Source organism: Tauraco erythrolophus, chromosome 1, assembly GCF_009769465.1.
Source record: "Tauraco erythrolophus isolate bTauEry1 chromosome 1, bTauEry1.pri, whole genome shotgun sequence".
NCBI classification, from domain to species: Eukaryota; Metazoa; Chordata; class Aves; order Musophagiformes; family Musophagidae; genus Tauraco; species Tauraco erythrolophus.
The window spans coordinates 114,690,195-114,708,715 of record NC_141465.1 but is presented as its reverse complement, the minus strand read 5'-3'; the positions used below and the strand labels follow the sequence as shown (position 1 = coordinate 114,708,715).

The window sequence follows — 18,521 nt, the reverse complement described above, 5'->3', positions numbered from 1 at the left end:
CACCTCCTTCATACGTAAAGGAAGGCTTTGGAGAAATACCAGCACTCAGCTATTTTACCTTCTGTCCACACCATCAATGATCAAGCCACGAACCCAAATGAAACAACCCCTCAGCTTCACACTCTCACAAAAAGACCCAGGTCCCCAGATTAACAAGCCCCTTCCACCAGACTGGGGGATAGAAACCTGCCCAGGAGCAACACCGAAGGAGAAGCCCTGATAAGTCTGTGAAAGACACTCCCTGTCAGGACTGAAATAATTTCAGTGCTCAATGCCTGTGGGTCCATAAGGCAAACAGCAGCCCATAAACAATTTAGCCATCTGTCATAACCCAGAAAACCACCCTGCTAGAGCTGAGGGATGCCAAACAGGGGGGCTTCTGGCAGGGACACCTTCCCTTTCTCCAAGCCCAGGACTCAGCTTAGTGCCAGAGACAGCCCAGCTTCAGGAGATAACAGAGCTTCGCGAGCTCACAACACAGCTCTTCCTCCCCTCTCGGAGCTGCAGAAATGAACCGGAGAAGTAAGCTTTATCACAGCTCTTCAGGGAAGACCGAGGAATCCTTCCCCTCCCTTGCTCTAACAGCGGCAGCGGTCTCGGCCAAGCTATTTAATTTCCCAGTCCCTTCATTGCTCCAGACTGCCCATCCGAGAGCATGTTCCTGGCCAGATAAACCCGGCCAGGCTGCAGGTCACCAAGAAGCTATTGCTTTTGGAATTCACTTGTGTGGCTAAGCAGCACATGGCACTTTCTGGTTTTCATTTGCAAACAAGGTTAAAGCCTCCATTAATCTTGCTGCTAGGCATGAAAACGTATGGGAAGAGTTATTCTCTGCACTCACGTGAATTTCTTTTGTTGTCATCCATTGTACTGGCCTGTCCTGTGGTCTTCTCCAGACACACAGCTCTAGTCAGAAGCACTAAAGGGTAGTGGAGGCTCTCTTAGGTGTCTGGAGAATAATGAAGCTTTCAGGTAAGAAGATCTGAGCTTTCTCTCCTAGAGCTATTAAGTTCTGAGAAGTCAGTGTAAGCAATGTTATAGGACTAGTGAAAATAAAATGGGAACAGGGCTGTGTTAACTGTGTAATCAAACCAAGGAGACTTGCCCCAATGCCACACAGGAGAAGAAAGCTCTAATAAAATAATCAACACATATGGTTTCACCAAACAAAGCACTGAATCTTTTATGTATGGTACAAAAAACGGGTAAAAGCATGTTTCACTCTATTCAAACAGGAATTGCTCGCAGTCAATCAGAAGGCTCAGCACCAGGAAGAATAAGCTCTAAAAACAATCCATCTGAAAGCTCAGGTCATGTCAAAGGCCCGACCTCATCAGCACTAACAGGTCATTTCCAAAGCAGCAGAAGCTGTGTTCCTGGAGTAGCTTGTTTTACCCCTGCTGCTGCTGGGAGAGTCCCACTGGCCACCGTCTGCGATAAACACAACCATGCCAGCGTGGTAGGGAATGGGCCACTCCTCGGGGCAGCCTCTCTCAGCCTGGCTGCAGAGCTGCCCTTTGGAGCAGGATCTGGGACAGACTTTCCTGCACAGCAGGCTTCTGAGGAACAGTGGCGCAGCTGCAAATAAGCAACATGCCAAAGAGAATTGCCACTGCCTGTTCACTCACTCGCCAAGTGACACAGCTGCTCACACAGGGCCTGACCGGTGGGATGGGAATGGGCTGTGTACAAGTCCAGTCACCAGATTTATAACCTGCTGAGTCTTCGTTTCGTGTATACCTCTTTACACTGTCCGCAGTGACAATTATGAGTTATGGCTCAGGACAGCACTGGGATTTGAATTCAAAACTCTTCCCATTTGATAGGCACCTTTGGCTGTGCCTCTAACAGCTGCTTGCAGGAGAGCCCCAGGGCTGTGCCCAGGGGACCCTGCAGGTATGAGGTAGGGAGGAGGGTCTGGATCTGCTTGGTGCTCAGCATCCTCGAGGCAGCGTGGAGCTGCAGCATAGACAGACTCTGGAAGATATAAGGACAAGGGTCCTTCCTGACAGGACAGAAGGAGCCCAGCTGTCTGGAGACTGAGGAACATGCATGCTTGGTGCCACGTTTCAGAAACAAACTGCCACCCAGATGCATCAGGTATAGCACAGACACAGCCAAATTCTCCTCCAACCCATCAGGTATTTCGTATAATCACCGTTTATTGTCAGACTCAAGAAGACACGAAGAGCTCTCCCTGCAAACTGACTGAAGTTTAAGGCATTGATACTGTGTGATGATTCAAAACTAAGGTAAAATATCCTCAGTGCCTTAAAACTAGGGAGAAATCCAACAAATCTAAAGTGCTTCTCAGGGGTGAACACCCACTCAAGGGCTGCTCTGCTTCAAACTCGAGCTGTGAGGCATAACAGCAAGAGTACAGTCCTCAGAGTATTTAAAAACAAAATTAAGTCATTATTTATAAAACCAAGAATGTAAATAGGGCATCGCTAGTTTGCACTGACGACTGGAGGCAATGCGAAACAGTAGATTTGGTGAGTCAGCTCCAAAGGGCAAAAGGAGCCAGCGTAAGGACCATGCACCTCTTGGGGTTGTCCATAGAGGGCCAAGTCACACCCAGTGTGGCCACTGACCATACCACAGTCCTTGCATTTTGCCTGTTCTGGTCCACCTGAGCTTCCTCCTCTTTATTTATGAACACTGTCTCCCAGCAAACATGCTCCAGTATATGCTGTAAAAAGAACGTTATCTTGGTAACTTCCCTGCAGCACCCGCTAGTAGCTCCTGGCTGAGGCAGGGGAAGAGACTGCACGTTTTTGGCGCACACTAAGAGGCGTGCGGTCTAGCGAAGCACAGATTAGCGAGGCTTGACTGTTATCTTAATTTACAGCCCAAATAGTTCATGTTAACTCCACACACGTTTTTAGATACATTAGCAGCTTAGTTTGACTCAAATACTTTTATTGGTTATTCGCCATTTCTCCTTGACAAGTTATTACTGACTTGCCATGCTAGCTCCCTACAGCAAGACCCGAAGCCCTGTCAAGGAAAAGAAAATGTCAACAGACTTCTCAGCAGTGTTCGGCTGAGGCTCCCACTCACCAGCTTTAATTTGCTACTAGGCAATCATTAAAGGAACAGCAGCTTCTATGCAAGCAGCGATTACGGTGTTACAAAAAGGAGCATCCAGGTTTAATTCAGGAAAATCACCAGTTGGCTTCTGAATGTTCAAATCCCCACCACCACCTTGGTCGACACAGAGAGCTGCCCAAGAAATTCTTTTCTGATCAACCCCAGATAGTTAAATTTGGAAAGTCAAGCAGAAATCTCCCATTCCTTCTGCTCCGATACCCTGTCTAGTTGATGACACTTTCACATAGCACTTTCAAAGGCTGCTGTTACTGCTACATGCATTTGTGTTAATGAACAAGGAATTCTGTTGATGCAGAGCAGCTTTTTGCTAACACATCACCGGAATACACCTCATCATTGTTCACCAAGACAAGCTACTCCAACAGCCAGGCTACAGCATCTTACAATACATTAATTCCTGTAATGACTCCAAAGAACAAGAATGCCAGGTCTTGACCTGGGTGGGCTCTACAGGATTAACTCAGCTAGAGACTGAGGCCTTACAGTGATGATAAAGTCTGACCCACCAGCCCCAGTGTCACATACTGTATAGCCCTGTGACAAACCCCATGTGTAATTCCCATTGAGCTGACATCCAACACACGTACCTCAATCTAAGCCACCATTCACTCTAGGGAGGGTTTGTGTTTGTGACACACACTGACCTCAATTTACAGAGAGGTCAAAATGATACAGCCCATAGTCTGCGCTAATAAAATAAATCACGTTAGATGACAGCTGCTCCTCCCCAGCATCTCTCATCCTGTTCTGTAAAAGTTTGTTGCACTAAGTTAAGAATAGAAAAGACTCCAGGATCCTTTCCATTCCCTACTCAACAACACTTACTTGCCCTTCTTCATGATTCAGAGGTTTTTAAAAGTTCTTTCCCCTCGTATCCTCATGAAAAGCCTCCAAATTGTTTACATACCAATGTTTAGTGTGTGGCTTAGAGTACAAAGACTAAGCTGATCTCGCTTTGTCTCGGTGGGAAGTTAATTTTCCCTGTGTTGTTACAAAAGGAAGAAGCCGTTAGCAGTTTTGAGTACAGGCTTACACCACACGTTTCCTAAATAGATTTTGTTTCTAAATAAAAGAAGCGTTTAACAGGTTAGATCAGCATTAAGATTTAAAAGCTCCTGGGATTAGGTTTAGCCTCCTTTTATTTATTCTCTCCACTAGCATTCGTGCCTTTAAACAAAATTCATCTCCCAGAAAATATATACACCCACACTTGGCCCCTTGACATTCATGCCTATGGCAAAATTATTTGCACGTTTCCCTTATTGCATAATTGTCTCATTAGCACTGCAGAAAGAAGGTGATGACTTTTCCCTCTGTGCCATCAGCCTAATCCAAGAGCAATCCCGCCTGGTGCTGCCGGAGCAAAAGTTGCTTTTCAAAATGGAAGGGGACTCCGAGCCTCCGAGGTGGCGCTGGGAATTGAACTGTGACACTCACGCACTGGCATTTACTCACAACCCTGAAGCAAAATTAAGCCAGTGGGCCAGGCTGGCATTTTCCTTTTCCTTGCTAAACATAAATATTCATATTCAAATTGCTTTCGGATATAGTTAAATCAATAAAAAGTTCTGGATGACGGTCAGTAGGGCAAAAAACAGTGCCAACTTTTTAAATGCACAGATGTAGTATATACATTAACCACGAAACCTGGCTAAAACACAGCAGTATTTACTTTCTGCTATTCAGAAACGTGGCTTGGCGACTAAAATTAATAGAACTTGTCTGGAGGACAGCATAAGCTTTCTAAGAGCTCTTTCAGTTTCAACTTATGCCCTAGTTTTTCCTTTTTTTCAAAATTCCAATCTATGCAGCAGCACGCCTATCCCACTGGCACAGCAAGGCCATGAAGCCAGCATTCCTTTCAGGGCTCACGGCTCCAAGTGTGTTGGGAAGCCTGTTGATGGATCAGATCTAGAACAGGGACTGGTATGGCTGAACAAACAAACAGCAGATCTCCTCTTCACAATGACCAGCTGTGCATGCACACGTGTGTAAACCCCTTCTAACTTTCCCATGCAAGCCTACCCTATCTGGTTCAGGGGAATGCTTCAGAGTTACAGTATCAGCCTCCTGCACCGATGCGCGTCTTCTTTCTCAACACCTGACAAGCTTGTACCTTTTAAGTTCTCGCTGTTTTGTTCTATTGTTAAAGTGGGAATGGGATCACGGAGGGAAATCCCAGGCTACATTTGAAGTGCACGTCCAAGTACAGCACGAAGAGTTACCAGGAGGCACCTGCTTGAGTTCATCTTTGTGCACAATGCCATGCGCTCAAGACAGCTGCCCTGCTGAGCTCTCTGGCTTCCACATCCTGACTTTGTGAGTAAGCTATTAATTGGGTTTTAGAAAGCTAAGAGCCCTAATAAATCCTGTAAGAGGGCAAGAAATATTCTAACTAATTCATTGCTATCTTGTGTTATTCCATCATAAGGCGGCAAATAAGCATTTTTAGCTACAGACTGCGTTGCAATCAAAAATTTTATGCCAAATTGTCTGATAAAAATTCCAGCCAAATTAGTAAACAGTGAGTATTAGAGGGAGTAAGGTCTGCATGCAGCCGTGTGCACTTGGTCTGTGTGTAACAAAACAGGAAATCTCAGCACCCCGTTCCAATTAAGCAAAGGCTGATTTCTCATGGAACATAAATTTTCTACTTTTTTCCCAGAACAACTTTATGCTGATGTTTTAAATAGTGGTAAAACATTGTTTTCAATTTCACACCTCACATAGCACAGTCAAACGCTTCATAACAACAGAAACAAAACTTTAGGCAGAGCTTTGTGACTGAATTCAAACAATGATTCTCCCCCCACACAATATGTACTCAAGGTTTGCAGGGAAAATACAGAAACTTGTTGGCTAAGGCCACAGAAATGAGTTCTCTGGTGTTTTGGCTGCTGCTGCCAACCCTAGTCAAGAATGTGTTAACAGTGGATGCATTGATCCAAATCCCATTATTCCCACCACCCATCAAGTAAAGAACCATTTATTCTATTTCTTGTCTCCTTTTGGTTGTGTCATAGGATCGAACAACTTCTGACTGGGAAACAACGCCGTGTTCTTCTTGGGAAAAGGCATACCCATCTGAAAAAGCAAAGGAAGAAAAAAATAAATCACTGGAGTCCTGCTCAAGGGCACAGCCTGGTTTTAGGAACAGTTTTAGGCATCACTAATGTTACATGACTGAGATTGCAACAATCTTAATTTCTGTGCTGTGCTTCTGATGTTTACAGCTGTGCACTACGTTGCTCATGTGGCACAGAGGGACGTCTGCTGCCAGCTCTGCCTTACTGCTCCTCTCCCCAGGCCAGGTCAGCATACACAGTCAACGCTTCCCTCTGAGTTAACCTGACTAACAAGCTACGCATTGATTTGGACACTATGTGTACTCCTACACTGACAGAGCTTCTTTAAAGACTTCGCGGGCAGGTAGAGATCTGCATTTTGGCTCGACTCCTCTATAGTCTGCTCGATATCAGCAGTTTCCCTGGAGGAACGTGGAAATGTCTAGACCACAACTGGATCTGAGTCATATCTTCCTCTTAACTTCATTCAGGAATTTTTTTTTTTTTTTTTACAAGTTTCCAGGTGGCATCTGACAAATCACTCCAAGAAACTCTTGATTCTCTAGGCCAGTCACCTGTATCTTGAATAGAGCAAACATATTCTGGAGGTCTCTATTTTGCACAAGTTAATCCTGCTAGCTAGCACAATCCTTTGGTCTCCCTAGAAATTACTCAGATGAAAATAACCATGTGTCTGATTTGTTTTAAAGTACTGTGGACAAGGCAAGTGACATTTCTGGCATCATCTGTAAAACACCAGATTACTGGCAAACAGTCACAAAAGCTAATGGGGCAACAAGGTGAAACACTAAACAGTATTTAAAGCAGACATGAGCCTACAGAAAATTTGGAATGGAAAATCATAGCAAAGTACAACAGCCTTTGTGACACCAAGGAAAGGTGATTTTCAGGTGTAAATGGGTAACCAGAAAGGAGAAGGGCAGATTAGCATAGTTACAAAAATGGACAAATAGGCAAGTCGTGGGCTATATAGAACCAGATAATGCTTTGTAGTAGGAAAGCAGGGAAGAGTTGGCAGATGTGAACACTGCCTGGGAGAACCCAAGAATTATACCATGGCTAACTCCATGGGCAACTATCTCCCCTGAGCAGCTCTGGAAGCAGGAGCTTATGAATTCTGAAATCACAGAATCATGGAATGGTTTGGGTTAGAAGGGATCTTAAAGATCATCTAGTTCCAACCTCCCTGCCATGGGCAGGGACACCTTTCACTAGATCAGGCTGCTCAAAGCCCCATCCAACCTGGCCTTGAACACTTCCAGGGATGAGGCATCCACAACTTCTCTTGGCAATCTGTTCCAGTGCCTCACCACCCTCATTGTTCCTGCCCCAGATTCACCCTAGGCTGAAAGACTAGGATGGAATGTCCCAATTACTACCCGGAGACCTCCTCAAATGTCTTTGGGAAGTCCTACCTTAACAGGCTCAAGGCATATACCCCCCACTAGATCAGGTGCCAAGGTGGGATAAGGCTGGAGCATAACACAGAGGGACACTGTCACAGAAAGGCACACAGGGCTGAACACCGTGTTAAGGCAGGAGGGATGTGAGCCCTCTAAGCACCTTGGTGCTGTAGACTGAACTTGCTCCCCATGGGCCTGAATGCAGCCTGCTTTGAAGCAGGTGAATGATGCTGGTAGCCAGGAGAAGCTCAGAAGGCCGGAAACAAACTGTAATTCCTGAGTGAGGCTTGTTAAACGTTCACCTTGACAACCAAGTTGGGACCACGATAGCTGAGTACAGATGGCTCAAGCCCTCCTATATCTTTTCCTCTGGCTGATGCCTGCACAGGGAGGGGGGTCAGCAACTCCTACACAGCTGTGAGCTGCTGGGAAGAGAGTCCTACAACACTTGGGATGACCACTGCTCAATTAATGTGGAGGATCATCTGCTTCCTCACAGAATGCAGGTAAATGTCACCTCTGAAGCCACAGGGACTCTGCTGTAGATCGAAGCTCTTAAGGCAGAATGCAACACCCTTAGCAGGAGAGCACACTATCAGCAGGTCACCTGACCTGAATCACAAGCACAGTAGGAAACCTTTGCCAGTAAATGGAGGGGATTCAAAGAGAAATAGATCATCCAGAACTAACTCCAGTCACATCTCCCTCTTGGGGTGATTGCAGGAACAGTATGACCTTTGATTTGATTACATGACCTATCATCCCAGCATCCCATTTTATTTTCCCTGAGGAATTCCATGCCAATATACATACAGCTACAGAGGTACAGGTTGTTTTTTCCTGTCTCCAGCTGAAGGTTCACAGAATACATTCACAAAACACAAACAGTCTTTTGGAAAAAAGTACGTGCACGCTGAATAATTGCAAAGGAAATATGATTTCCAAAACAGGCTTTCTTTTAAAAAAGGGTAGATTCACACTTAAACAAATACCTCCAGTGGTTTGTTGCACGCTAAGGGCCAGCATACTGTTAGCTTTTTCGGCTAAATTCTCAATGGAAAGTCAATTTGGTCAAAGACCACAAGCTTAAGCCCTAAAAGACTGAAGCCCATGCCCTGTAACCTGGTCTGCACCAAGATGGCTTTGCTATGTTTACTTATCCAGTAAGGTCATTCAGCACAGTAGATTCTTCAACTGCCATAACTACTGCAAATCCAGCACTGACCACAGAAAGTGTGTGGAGCCCATCAGCCCAGGTATCTTCTCATGACCTGCTCACTTCCAGTGCTAGCACAGGCCTGTTAACAGCCAGGCAGCCCAAGGGCTCTGCAAAGCCACTGCAAAATGCAACCAAAGAAATACGTTCACCACTCTCATACCAGCAGAAAACACCTTAACATGGCAAAAAATTTCAGGCGAAGATGATCAATGGTTAAGAATACCAGGGGTATCCTTACATCCTCATGTTCTTGATCCATCCAGAAATATCAACAATGAGGGTTTTGAGTGTACATCATGGGAAAGGCTGTGACCGCCATAGTTGCACATTGTCCTGTTTAGTTGAAGCTCAACATTTAGCAGTTTATTTAAAACTTTTCCTGTTGATCTCTATACAGGAAGACGAGTTCATATTACATTTTTTAATTCACATCACAATTAAAATGGAGCTTCAAGCTGTTCAGGCAGCTGACTGTGCCTTTTGGAAACAGAACGCTGTGAATGCTCGAGTCCTATCCACATTCCCCAAGCAGCTCTATATTTCCACTATTTTCAGACCCCATCCAAAAACAATGAAAGTTTCCATCTGCCAGTTACTAGGGAATTTTTCCAAAGTTTGAACTTTTCCCCTAACTCCAGTTTTAAAACCACACCTATGAGCCGGCCCTGGGAACAAGGCCCTCATTGTTCAGCTGTCCTGCAGCAGCCCAAGGAAGGAGCACATTTCTTTGGGGCTTTCTGGGCACAACCCACTCAAGTCCGTCACAGAAGGAAGGACCTTTGTACTTGGAGACTTTCTATTGATGAAGGAAAGGCGCATTTTTGAATATCTGTCAGTGGAGCTCATTTGTTAAGAGGAGATTCAGGCTCTCATCAAATCTAAGGTTTCACTCGTACCAGATATTATCAGGCAACCTACTGAATTTTAAAAGCATCCTGTTGGGTTTTTTTAAAGCTTTGATATTCTATTAGTAGATCAGAATCTAGTCTCCCATTAGGTTTCTAATTTAACACACTCTTTTTCTCTTTACTGCAATGACTATTCTGGTCTGTGCAATGCTGGATTAGAGACACCATCTCCATACATGTGTTTTGAACGCAGACAGTAACGCTGTGCAAGATCAACAGCCCACTTACATGCAACAGCTGCCGAGACCAGGCTCAGAAAGGGTCCAAAGCACTCTTTTTGTTCCAGGAAAATCCGCTCATGGAAGGACTGCATATAGTTTTAGTCACTTCAGGGATTTATTTTAGAGGCCTCCTACTCCTTCCACTCTCCTGTGATCAACCTGAACTGCTGTTCCAACCAGCAAGAGGGCAGTTCTCACTGGAAGTCCATCAGAAACTTTGCCTTCCACAGCATTTCATTATTTTATGAATGCAGTGGCATTATGTATAGTCCAAAGTATAAAATGCATTTTACCATCATGTTGTTTGCCTTTGGAGAAAAACGTCCAGATTCAAATCCACTCAAATTTAGTTTTAAGAGTTTGGGGAATGAGAAGGGCTTTTTCTTAAAAAAGAAAAAAAAAATTTCTTTTAGGAAACTTTGCTTCTTAGACACCAAAAATCTCTTTGGCACAATAAAAATCAACACCAGGGTATCACTTGGCCAGCCAAATCATCTTAGCCCAAACGTCTGATTCTGCACAGTTTTCAAGGAGATTCGCTATGATGTTGCAGTTCCCATTTACCAATTACACAGTAAATGCTAACTCAGCTTTGGCTCCTCCAGCAACCCTTTCTACTTTTCCTGGGAAAGTGAGAGCTGCTTTAAATCTTGCACATTTTGACTAATGCTTACCAAAATCATTCATTTCTCTGCTGATAAACTATGTCTGTGTTTTCTAAAGGACCCAAGAGGAATTCCTGACAAATGGCTTCATCTCTTTTGTCCCAGATACTAACCTATCAGTATTTGCTTGTAGAAAACAGAGTCAGATGCCACAGCATCAGTTCTAAACTAATTATTCCTATTTCTTTTTCTTAAGTTAATTTTAAAAGATTGCAACTCCACTTGACAGTCAACAAATATGTAGCTTGGAAAAAATACAGAATGTATGTACAGTTTATTTCAAACACATGCAAGACAAGAGGAAACAGAGTTTAAAAAGCATCTCAAAGAGCTACCCTGTTGTTTTTCAAATCAAAATGCACCAGCAGAAAAGTGGGAGGAAGAAGGTGTCTGCTAGTGGAGAATAAATGGTGGGATTAGAGCCCTCAGCATGAACACATTATTATTATTTATTATTTTCCAGCCCCCATACTGTGAAATGAACCTCAGATGACAGGTGCTTTTTCTCCATTGATTAATAAGGTGCAAATCATATGCTCTGTGTTCAGATTTACTCTATGCAATCACCATATTCTGTCAGAGGAAGAGGGATTTTCTTTGCTAACATAGGCAATCTGGCCCAAGTGCAGTAATCCTCATTCAGGCACGGCTCTCCATGTTTCAGGAGGAGCTCTGCCAGAGCAGTGCTTAACGAGAGTGGGATTCAGCTGTTTTTAAGAGCATGCTAAGACAAATGACTACTACACACTGGTGGAGTATTCTGAATTACAGGAGGAAAACTGCACTAGAAGGATGGAATGGGATTTTCCTTAAAGACAGATAGGTCTGAGGGTACCTGAGCAAGTGAGGAACATCACCCTTTCCATCATGCTTGTGAGGCTCTGCGGGCACAGGTGATACAAGTCAGCCATGTAGTAAGAAAGGGGAGGTCAAGAATCATCTTTTGTATCTGCAGAGCTTGTCTAAATCAGTAGAGATGCTACTTTTGCAAAGTCACAGCAAAAAAAAAAAAAACGTGAACTTGGATGGAGACTTGGAGAAAGCTCACCTGGAGAAAACCCCATTGCCAGCAAACTCTCTGAGGAGGAGAGCTTTTGGGAGTCATCATTGCACCTTCCTCAAGCATGAACCCCACAGCACACTAAAGAGAAGGGTCTAAAAGACAGGTCTGAAAGGAGCCTGGTGGCACTGCCTGCTCACTCTTAAGAGGCTTTAGAAAGCAGATGGCAACAAGCAATCTCCAATTTCACCAGGAGCTACACCAAGCCTGCAGGCCAGTGTTGTCACTGCTGCCTACAAGAGTCTACTGAGATAGTCTTCTGTTAGCACATGGGCATGACAACCCTATAAAACTCTTCTACTAAAGTCTTGTGACAATGCCATCCAACAGGAACTTCAACTTTTTTTTTTTTTTTCCTTTCAAGTTTTCATAAAGGTTCCTTGAAGTTACACTGGTAGGAAGGAACTACATGATCTTTGACCGTACGGTTAGTAGATAGATTTCTTTCATGCTTCTGGCAGCTCTACATGATTCAGGAACACAAAAACAAAGCCAGTGCAAGAAAAATATCCACGAAGGTCTTACACACTCCAAGGGCATACCCTTCCAGATGGACAGGGGCTACCCTCCAAGGCAGTCACTCTGAGCCAGTTTCTTTACTGGGAGAAGGCATTTAAGAAATTAATCCTGGCTGACGCTCCTGTATGGCACTGACGTGGCACTGGCTGTGTGGGTCTGCTCCCCACTTTGGGGGCTGGATCTGCCAGGGCCTGGTGCTGTATGGGAACACCCCAGCTGTGCATCCTGCCTGAAGGTCTCGTGCTGTGCTAATGCTTCTGGAGAAGGGCTGGCTCATTAACAGAGAGCTGAGGAAACACACAAGACAGAGCTTTTGCCTTTTGATACAGGGCTCTGCAGACTTAGTCATCTTTTTTCTCCTACCATACACCACCGATGGCAGCCCTGAAACTCCCCATGAGATTTTTCTCCTTTCCATGTGATTGGAAACAAAGCTCTTTAGGCATTGTTTCCTCCCAAGAAATTTAGAAACAGTTGTTGTCAAAAAGAAAGTGACTCTCAAACCAGTACTGCATCTTTACAAACTGTGCTTGGAAATTTAATCCCATTTTTCTTCCTTGTTGGGATCAAGGCAATTCATAGAATCATAGAATGGTTAGGGCTGGAAGGGACCTTCAAAGGTCATCTAGTCCAACCCCCCTGCAAGGAACAGGGATATCTCCAACTAGATCAGGTTGCTCAGGGCCTCGTCCAACCTGGCCTTGAACGTCTCCAGGGATGGAGCATCCACCACCTCTCTGGGCAACCTGTTCCAGTGTTCTACAACTCTCATGGTAAAAAATTTTTTCCTAATATCCAATCTGAATCTACCTCCCTCTATTTTAAAACCATTACCCCTTGTCCTATCACAACAGGCCCTCCTGAACAGCCTCTCCCCATCTTTCTTGTAGGCCCCCTTGAGGTACTGGAAGAAATTTTGATTTGCTTAAGCCTTTGTCAGCTCTAACTAAACAAACCATTTTCCTGCTTTATATGCAAGTGTCAGATCGTGAGTTGAAGTCACACAAGCAATTTTTGGAAGAAGTGGCCTCCACAGGCTGGGAACTTGGAGCCCAGTGGAAACATATGAACAGTTCAAGACTTCAAACAGAGTGCTTGTAGTGTGATTTAAGATTTTGGCCCAGCATGTCAAGGCTACTACCCTATTCATCAGCTCTTTGCTTTGAAGATTTCTAGCATTTAGTAAACAGTTGTTCAATTTAGGGTTGTGAAAACAGTACATATGTTCCCTGGATTTCACATGGCCTTGTACATATAGCAGCTATGCAACATTGGAAAAGAACATTTCACAAGAGATGACAGAAGTTTTAAAGAGTCATGGATATGCCATAAAAAGTGTTTTTCGATCCTAACAGCTTCATAATCAAAATTTACGTTCATGTGAAAAACAGACGGCTGATTGTAACCTGTCCTGACTCCTTCAGCACTTAATCATTTGCATTTATAAGAAAGCTGGTTATCCAAATTAGCATTTATTTTGATGTCTCATTTTTGTTTCTCAATAGTTATTCACCTACTAACAACCTGATGATGTGTTCTACCAGACTAAAAGCATGTATCAAATTTGACTAGTCACCACTGGTGTATCTCCCTGCTGCACTGTGGTAAGTCTCCACAGCAGACTACTTTGACAGCAATTTATTTATGCATTTTACGGATTTCTTCTGCCAATCATTGCCTTTGGAATCTCCTCAAATAACGTGTTTGCATGCCCAAAGCCATGCTGCTGTCAGCATCCCTGGCTCCTTGACACAAAGGATTAAATCCTGGCAGGAGCACGTGGTCCACAGGGCTGCTCTGTGCACCAGCCTCTTTTCCCAGGAGCAATGGGATTGATCGCTAAAGACCCTACATCCCTTGACAGTGATGGCCTTGCAATGGCTCTATGAAGGACAAAGACTAGCAGATCCATCGCTTTCACCCCTTCTATTCAAATCCCCTGTGGAAAATAGGAATACCTCAGGCATTTGGGTTCTCAAATCCCAGCTCTGCCTCCATGGCCTGAACCACAACAAGGCTGTGGTCTGCTACAAGACGACACAGCCAGCAATGAGATTCGAGTTCCCTGGGATTCTTAGACAGTCAAGGGTGTCACTTCTCAACACGACAGCAATACAAAACCCAAATCTGAACGCCTGCTCTGTGCCCTGTGCGCAGCAGTACTGCATCCTGAGGGGCTATTTTCTTCAGTAAGATGAGCATATTTTGATCACCAGTTTGATCACAAGAGAGACTGCACTTTACTATTAGAAGGGACTGACTGGACTCCCTGGTCCCTTGAAACAGTGTGGTCCCTTCAGCATATCTGGCCTACAGAGCCGTTAGATTGTTTTTAACGCTGTGGAAGCCTTTCTAACACTGACAAAAAAAGTCACGTCCAGCAGATCAAGGCCTGTCACACGTTCCTCTAGGAAGACGAATAAATGGATGACCTCTACACCAACAAGAAATGCAATTTATTCCAAACAGCAGCAGCCGCATCTCTTCTCCCAGCAGAGGATAAAGAGGGAGAGGAGGGAGGCAGCTCTGCACGCCATGGCTTTCCTCATCAGAAACACACAGAACCCCTAAGTGGCATCCCTGAAACATTGCTGTATTCTCAGCTAACCACAGCTAATATGACTTTTCATAAAGCAACCATTTCTATTTAATCTAGGCTCTATCACAACATTTATTTTATCCTGCAGAGTTTTAGATTTTACAATATTCTTGAGACTATCAGGATTTTACATTTAGAGAACCTGTGTATTGGGATTTTGTCATTTGGGTCCGTTGATTGGATCCTAGGGAATTATCCACATTTGAGCTCCGCTTGCCTAGGGCCAAATACACTAATTCCACTTCCAAATGTATGTGTCTTGCTTGGCAGCTCAGCCTCTGCACTAGATTATCTCAACCTACAATTTAATTAAAAAATAATCACCCTTCGCTTCACTCATCTGGGACCGACTGCTGTGAAACACACATGCATACATGATCTGCTACTTACGTGACACGCTTTGCTGGACAGAATGAGCACGGAAAAGGCTCGGAGGAGTTTTCCTGCCGAGCCTTTTTAATAAATGATCACGTTCGTTCACGCTGAGGGAGAGAAAAAAAAATATATCGGTGAGTAACCAGATAATTTCAAGGTAAAAGCCAACTGTATTTAAAGTACTTGGCAGCTTTGACTTCGTCAGTGTTTAAGATGGTTGTAGCATGAAAGAGAATTTTCTCTTTCTTTAAACTGCACATTATCAAGAGAACTCTCTAATAATGGAAACTCCTCCTTTCTAAGGCCACTTTGTGTAAGTTTACATTTAGTTAATCCATTCCTAATGTTACCATCATGGTGAATTCTGAATGCCTAATGTATACAAATTATTACAAACCGTATCAGAAGTCTGACATCAAATGATATGGAACATTAAAAAGGAGGTTTCTCTTTAGTATTAAGTACATGAATCATGGCACCCACAAACTGCCTTAGAGAGGAGCAGCAAAGCATTGTGGCTTAGCACACAGTAAAAGGCTTCTATCACACCTGCAAAACAGCCTGAAGCAACCAAAGATGGGACCCATAGTTAATTCCATCTTTTAAAGAACACACTCATTTTCATCTCCCATACTGGAGAGAAAACCTTCTATCCAGTTTTTGATTAGAAACTCCTTTGGTTTACACAGTTCCTGTCAAAGGCCTGAAAAATTATTACTGAATTTACATAAAATGAAAATACAAACCTTAGGTGAAAAATACAGCATGCTTACAACAGGTTTAACATATGTACACAAATCATTAGAGACACTCTCCACTCTGATCTTTATTAAAAACACAACTCATTTAATCAAGAACTTTATGCCCAGAATTAACAAACAACGGCTACGATCCTGACCTTTCAAAGCACTTAATTATGTATACAAGTCTCACTAAGTTCAATGAGGTTTTAAAAAGATGTAGGTGTCCACATCTCATTGCACTGGACCCTCAAATAACTGTTATATATCAGATTATTTAGAAAAAGATAAATAGCATATTTTACTCCAAAGTTCCTCTGTGATTCGGTTGTTTTTTCCATCTAACCTTTGTTGCCAACACTGAGATGGATCCAGTGCACAGAAGGGATCTGTTTGCTACTGCAGCTCCTTGCAGTGTCTTTATCCCATTTGCATCCCATTTACACTGTGTTTCCATTTTCACAGTCTGCTTGTTCTTTCACATCTTTATTCACAAGCAAGAATTCCACTGGTTATGCTGCAAACACGGATACACATCTGAATGCCAACGTTGATCTCTTTCGTGGATTAGATTACAAATTCACATACATTTGGTGTATGGAATGGAAATCCCAGCAAGCACAGCTGCTGCTGTCAACAAGCTTACAACAGCTTTAAACAAACAACTCCCTTTCATTGAAGCAGTTTGCTAACTTCAAACAAGAAAGTAACCAAAGAATCTCTGAGATGCCTGTAATATGTAATCCAGTCATGCAGGCTTATATTCCACTTAATAGTCCATTAAGGTAATATGCAGGCTCATAGTCCTCTGTTCAGTGCATAATGAGATGTCCACTAAAGAAAGGGAAGAATCCTTCTCTTTTTCCTGTGGTCTCTAAGCTCAGACACCCGAACTAGAAACTTGTACAGCCTATGGACCCTCCTTAAAACCTTTAAACTGTCAGCATTTCAGATGCTTGGTCTATTCCCCTCCTTCCCTTGGCACCACAGAATCACACCTGCAACAAATCCGACAGGTTGCTTTCCCTGCCTGTAGCCAGTAGTATTCCGTCAATACAAAGCAGAAGTTCAAAACAGACTTGGAAGCAAAACTATAGATACCAACTGAGAGTGTCAAACAATCTTTAAGAGCACTTGGATCATGAGACCTGCACACATTCAAAGAAGAAAGGATCACAGGTTTCCACTAAAACCAGGGTTACAGCATGGAAGCTTCTAAAAATCTTAGAAGATCCAACTGGTTAAAAACCCAAAGACCAGCTGGCTGTAAGAAAATCAAACACACAAAGAAACCTCCAACTGTTCAAAGCAGGCAGCATAATAGAAAGCACGTACTACAAAGAATCTGCAGGTAAGAGGATGGCAGGTACGAAGCAAGATGAGATTTCTCTAACCTTTAACAGGCTTACCAAGTTGACAGCCTGCAGAACCCATCATTACCAGTGCATGTGCAAACTAGCAACGCTGTATTGTGCAACCTCCCGTCGATTGCGGAGGACTGTTGGGTAGCTTGTAAGTCCACTGACTGGTAAGGGTAGCAAAACACTGTCTGAATCTACTGCTGTCCTGTGAAAGCGGAATACTTGTTCATCTTCTGCAGGTAAAGAACATACAGGTAGAGCCTATCCCATCTCAGCAGGAGAACTGGAGGGTGGTTTTGGATAGACGGCTTAAAAAAGGAATCTTAAAGGGATCAAAAAATATTTGTTCTAAGGGACAAGTAAACAGCATCTGCCACAAAACACACCAAGAATGGAAATAACCACAGCGGCAAAAAGCATAAGGAACAAATTCTTCATCGGCCTGTCTACTACACAGTAACAGATGAAGTGCAGGATGATATCTGCTATAGGCCAACAATGGTTAGCTCCTCAGGCTTCTATGCGTAATGTGTGGAGGAAAGTGTGCTGTCAAGGGAATTCTGAACAGGAGTGACACATTGCAGCTCTAAGGAAGCCAAAACTAGACTGTCTTTGATATTGCTAATTATAATCAACAATTTCAAAACTGAAGCCACATCTGATTTTCCCGTTTGGGAAATCATATTGGATTGTATCTATGCAGAGAAAGAAAATCTCATGGAAGAATTAAAGCTTTTATGGTTTAAATACAAGAATGCAAGTCAAGAGCAGTCAAGTACTATAAAATGAGCTCTTAATGTATGGAGGTAAACGCAACACAGCTCTTCTGAAAGGGATGAGTATTTGATCTATTAATAGATACTAGATCTCCCAATACAGGCCCTGAAAGTAAAGAAAAGTGAAGTGGGTTTCTTAACTAGACTAAAGCGTTTGTGCTGATACCAACTGTGTCCCTGCTTTCAGAAAAGTTTTTTGTTTGCTACCAACAGATAATGAAGTGAAACCTCAGTGTCCCTCACACTTCCATGCAAACTTAATCATGACGTCAGACTCGCAGGCAATAGGTTAGGTCTTGGTCCCAGAAATATTGCTTGCGAATCAATACCAAGTATTAGCCATGATTTTAAGTGCTAATCCTGCTTTCCAATGACTCAGAGCCAGTGCCTAAGTCCTCCCGTGAGGTCTAAGGATGACCTCTTCAGATGCATTGAGGCAAAAGGGTAGAAGATCATGTGATTGTACTCTAAATAT

General features: G+C 43.5%; 1 protein-coding gene across 3 annotated transcripts in view; it reads right to left on the bottom strand.

Moving 5' to 3' along the window:
• Positions 1 to 6,100: 6,100 nt before the first annotated feature.
• Positions 6,101 to 18,521, bottom strand: part of ATP8A2 (ATPase phospholipid transporting 8A2) — a 350,180-nt gene continuing 337,759 nt past the window's right edge. For all 3 annotated transcript variants that reach the window (XM_086613205.1, XM_086613213.1, XM_086613221.1), the window contains 2 exons: positions 15,185 to 15,276; positions 6,101 to 6,198 (listed from right to left, as the gene is read on the bottom strand). In XM_086613205.1, coding sequence (XP_086469331.1) covers positions 6,101 to 6,198; positions 15,185 to 15,276 — 190 coding nt within the window. The remainder of the gene's footprint in view (positions 6,199 to 15,184; positions 15,277 to 18,521) is intronic.